Raw genomic sequence first — 5,000 nt, 5'->3', positions numbered from 1 at the left:
AACACATGGTCTCATGGTTTCATCTGAGATCTAACGTTCATGTTGATAAAGAACAAATACTGAAAGAGTTCTTATTAATGGATGGATAATCTATACATACAAAGAAACCAAAACAAATCAGTTCAGAAATGAAGTTATGTGTAATAATGTGAAATGACACGGGGAAGAAGTATTGAATACATGAAGAAAGGGAGGTGCAGAAAGGCATGGAGAGCCAAGACAACAGCTGAGATCTCTCAGTAATTAGAAAGCAACCCGGCCCCTTGTCAGTGCAAATGAATATCAGCTGGTTCAGTCCCAACTGATGGCCGATAAGAAGGTGTCTCATTACCAAGGTGTCACACAAGAACCATCTCATGATGGGTAAAAGCAAAGAGCTCTCGCAAGACCGTCGCAACCTTATTGTTGCAAAACATTCTGATGGCATCGGTTACAGACGCATTTCTAAACGTCTGAATGTTCCAGTGAACTCTGTTGGGGCCATAATCCGGAAAGTACATCATTTCACCATAAACTGGCCACAACCAGGTGCTCCTCACAAGATTACTGACAGACGAGTGAAAAGAATTATCAGAAGAGTTGTCCAAGAGACAAGGACCACTTGTTAGAAATTATATATCTAATTTGTTTACCCCTATCAGGGGCTATGGCCCCATCATTTATTATATCTTCAAAGCTGCATTACTGACTTAACAGTGCAATAATTTAATGCAATAATTCAGCTGAGCAATAATCTGGTTTACTCCGGCATTAACACTGCTTTTATTTATATACTACATTTAAATTATCATTCTTATTTTAAAGTATTCTTGCATTTATATTATTTGCATATATCTTATTTTTCAGTATTATTATTGTGCACTGTCGTTATATATATTTCTTATTTATATTTTCTTATGATTTCTCTATTTTTATATATTTATTCTAGAACGCTGCTAATGTTGCTAAAGTCAATCAACATGATGCCCGTCAATCAGTCTCGTTTGTGTCGCCTCGCTGTTTTGACCGATGCTCGCTTGCGCAACAGGACGCTGACTGTCGTTGACTTGACGGTCACAGGTGTTGCTGTTAACAAGCAGTTTATCATTCTTACAAACAGTCTCTTTAATAATGACATGGATTGAGATGTGTGCAGTGTTTACCTTTGGGTCGGGGGTATTTGCCCTGGTTGACAGCTGACATGGCGTACTGATACATCTGAGGAGCCTGAGGAGGAAACAAGGAAATCAGTTTTTAAACCACAGCAAGTTTTCTCTGAGAATGATCTCTTCTGACTAATTAACTAACTAATGAGACTAATTAACTAACTAATGAGACTAATTAACTAACTAACGAGACTAATTAACTAACTAATGAGACTAATTAACTAACTAACGAGACTAATTAACTAACTAATGAGACTAATTAACTAACGAGACTAATTAACTAACTAACGAGACTAATTAACTAACTAACGAGACAACATGTAATATAAATATTAGGGGTGTAACGATTCATCTACTACATCGATGGATCCATTTATATTCCTACGATCCAACTACATCGATAGGTACTCGGCAAGTTGTCCTTCACAGCGGATGTCTATCGATATAAAATCAATTTGAAACGCAAAAATCGATTGTATTGTTATTAAGGATTTGCACATTTAAGGACGACAAACGTCTAGATATAGCTTTTAGAAGTGTAACGGATGAATGGATCACACCTAATCATGCCCAATAACAAGTACGCAGCGTGTATGACTATTTGAACCTCCTTTCAGCTGCGTCCCGTGTCCAGCGGTGTGAAACGGTCTCAAGACCAAGTCAAATAAATAAATATAAAAACATAATTCAAAGCGGTAAACACCCACAGCATACAGCCAGCTGTCCTTCCTGCATCTGTCAGTTTAAACTGTGTTGTTTTTAGTCTGGATTATGACTGTAACGTCTTCATATGTGTGTGATATCATCATACGATCACCGCACAGATCTCTGATTGGTCAGTAGGAGGTGCTTTTATACGAGTTGATCTCTTATCTGGAACATAACCTGCTCCGGAGCAGGTCAGCTGTTCAGCATCAGTTACCATGGTGATCTACCCCGGTAAGAAGTGATCCAACTTCGTAGTACGGAAAATCCAGAAGGGTTAACCCTGAAGTTACCTCGATAACGCCAAATCCTGCTTCATAGTACAGGCCTCTGACCTGCGCTGTCCAGTATCACATCTTTATTTCACACTGATTGAATGTTCGGCCAAAAAAGTTACTGTATCGATTTCAACTAATTTAATCGTATCGTATCGTAGTATCGTATCGTAGTATCGTACCGTACCGTACCGTACCGTACCGTACCGTACCGTACCGTACCGCTCTAGATGAGCCAAATATCGCCCATGAATCATATCGTAACCATGGAAATCGTATCGTTGTAAAAACGTATCGTTACGCCCCTACTATATATATCAAGACGTTCTTGGTGAGAGACAGTGAAGAGAGGGATTCAGACCTGGAGCTGGTGTCCTTGGAGGTGGAGGGGGGTGACGTAGGACAGGTAGTGTCCAGGTGGGTTGCTGTAGATGGCGCCTCCTCCCGGCTGTCCCTGAGGGGCCAGAACCAAAGAGGGGCTGGGCTGGGTTGGTCGAGGAGGGGTGGGGGTCGGAGCAGGCTTCTGTCACAACACAGAGAAAGAAAAGTTAAGTTTTACAGAGATTTAACATGACAGGTTGAAATGTTTCTCATGCACCAGTTCAACATTTGTTCTCCATCATGTTAAAGAGTCATATGATTCACCAGCTGAGTGTTTGTGACCGTTTCAACACACTAACCTGGATCACGTTCACTTTTATGGGAAGAAATTCTTTTGCATTTGGATTCAAAGTTGAGTTTTTCACTTGCCTGCAAAAAGAAAAGAAAAGGTCATTAAATACGGAACATTATTGAAAAAGACCAAACGGCTGTAAAATAACAGGCGTGTTGTTTCAGGTGGAACCATGAAATACAAACAAACGTTGGACCAAATAAAGTTAAAGATGTATTTTAAGTGATTGTGATAATATCGTTATCGTGATATTTTTTGCCATGATAATCATACAGAGAGAAATGTATATTGTGACAGCCGTAGTATCCAGTATTGTATGAGTAGTTCCAGTTACTCACGCTGCAGCTGCAGACGCAGACTCTGGTCGATCGCTGCTCTCCGGACAGCCATCCTCGCCGCCGGGGGCCAGAGGGGTCCCAGGCTGCTGCGGCCCCTCCGGCCCAGCAGCAGCGGCGGCGGAGGTCGGGGCTGCCTCCGCGGTCTGCTGCAGGTCTTGGGCAGCAGAGGAGGAGGTGACAGGTTTAGGCGGCGCGGGGGAGGTGGAGGAGGAGGAGGAGTCGGTGGGGGAGGCGGAGCTGTGCTGAGGAGGATCTGCAGGACTCGCTGACGGAGAGGAGGAGGAGGTGGGCTGCAGCTGAGAGACAAGACAGGAAGAAACTCTTTATTATGTCCTACTGATCCTTCACATTAAGGCCCTGTTCACACCTGGCATTAACATGTCCTCAGTGATCCGATCACAAGTGGACAGCTTTAAGTACGTCTGTTCAAACCTGGCATTAGAATGCGTCTCCACTTGTGATCTGATCTCACTTCCCCGCTCTATATGCAAATAAACACGTAGTAAACAGTAAACTGATAGAGCAGACGTTGTGACATACTATTACAGGAATGTCAGTAGTGATATCCTACATATTCCTGAATTCTTGTACATTGTATTAACATACAAATAAAAGGTTATTGTACCCCTTTTTTTTTTTTTTTAAAGTTATTTTTTTGGGGGCATTTTTCCATTTTTATTGAGGACAGTGGATAGAGTCTTGAAAGGGGGGAGAGAGAGGGTGGATGCGGAAAGGGCCACAGGCCGGATTCGAACCCGGGCCGCCGCGGTCAGGACCAAGCCTTGATACATGGACGCCCGCTCTACCAACTGAGCTAACCCAGGCGCCCATTGTACCCCTTTTTGACCCCTGTGTGACCCCTGTGTGACCCCTGTGTGACATCACATCAGTCTCACCCTGAACTCTTTGCCGAACTTGCGCAGCTCCTCCAGCTGAGATCTCTGCTGGACTGAGGGAGCTGAGAGAGAGAGAGAGAGAGAGAGAGAGATGAGAGAGAGACGAGATGAGAGGAGACTCATATAAACGTCAGTGTTTTCAAGTATAAAAGGAACAAAGACGTGACGTGTAAACCTGGTGGAGTGCTTTACCTTTGCCGCCGCTCTTGCCTTCAGCCAGACTCTCAGTTCGCTCTTTAGCTGCGGTGCTGAGGATCTCGTTCACTGTGGAGGACAGAGAGGAGACTGAAACACCAACTAAATACTGACGTCTCTACTAAACCAGCATTGTGGATCCTCAAGTTCTGACTTCTCATTAACATCCACGTTTCAATTTAAAGGTCACATGTCAACATGAATAGGAGTGTTGGTGGTGGTGTGTCTAGAGACTGTCCTCTCTCTTTACCTCCTGCTCCATCTATCAAAACACATGTCAGATAATAATCAATTAAATGATCTAACAAGCAACAACTCTTTGTTTATGAGACGACATTTTCAACTCATCTCGTCCTTCTTCTGGAAGGGAAATGAATCGCTTTGACAGATAATGCGTTGATGTTCTGTCATCGCTCCCTTTTCTGATTCTTTGTTTGTTGTTGGTCATCTGAAGTGCACGTTCTGTACACTTTATGCTCTAAATTCAACTTTTCCCACTTGTTATATTAATGTTGATAGAAAAAATGTTTCTTGCTTCTAAAATGTGCGTATTTGTTCTGTTTTTCTCTCTCTCTTTTATTTCCTTTTAAATTGAATATCTTTGAAGAAACCTAAATGGGAATTTGTTACAGGTGTTTTTCAATATTTTCAGACATTTTATAGATTAAACAATTAACTTAATAAAAAAAAAAAAAAAAGTTTTTATTTGTATTTAATAATATAACATTTCATTTTATTTACTTCTTATTCATTCTCTCATTTTTCTGACCTTA

General features: G+C 41.8%; 1 protein-coding gene across 2 annotated transcripts in view; it reads right to left on the bottom strand.

Annotated features, from left to right (window-relative positions):
* atxn2l (ataxin 2-like) overlaps nt 1–5,000 on the bottom strand; it is a 20,755-nt gene that overhangs the window by 5,897 nt on the left and 9,858 nt on the right. For both annotated transcript variants that reach the window (XM_037792939.1, XM_037792940.1), the window contains exons 12-17: nt 4,225–4,296; nt 4,033–4,094; nt 3,137–3,432; nt 2,806–2,875; nt 2,487–2,648; nt 1,143–1,206 (exon numbers count right to left, since the gene is read on the bottom strand). In XM_037792939.1, the coding sequence (XP_037648867.1) occupies nt 1,143–1,206; nt 2,487–2,648; nt 2,806–2,875; nt 3,137–3,432; nt 4,033–4,094; nt 4,225–4,296 (726 nt within the window). The remainder of the gene's footprint in view (nt 1–1,142; nt 1,207–2,486; nt 2,649–2,805; nt 2,876–3,136; nt 3,433–4,032; nt 4,095–4,224; nt 4,297–5,000) is intronic.

This window comes from Sebastes umbrosus, chromosome 14, assembly GCF_015220745.1.
Source record: "Sebastes umbrosus isolate fSebUmb1 chromosome 14, fSebUmb1.pri, whole genome shotgun sequence".
NCBI lineage: Eukaryota > Metazoa > Chordata > Actinopteri > Perciformes > Sebastidae > Sebastes > Sebastes umbrosus.
Note: the sequence above shows the minus strand (reverse complement) of the source record. Positions and strands in the feature narration are given on the sequence as shown.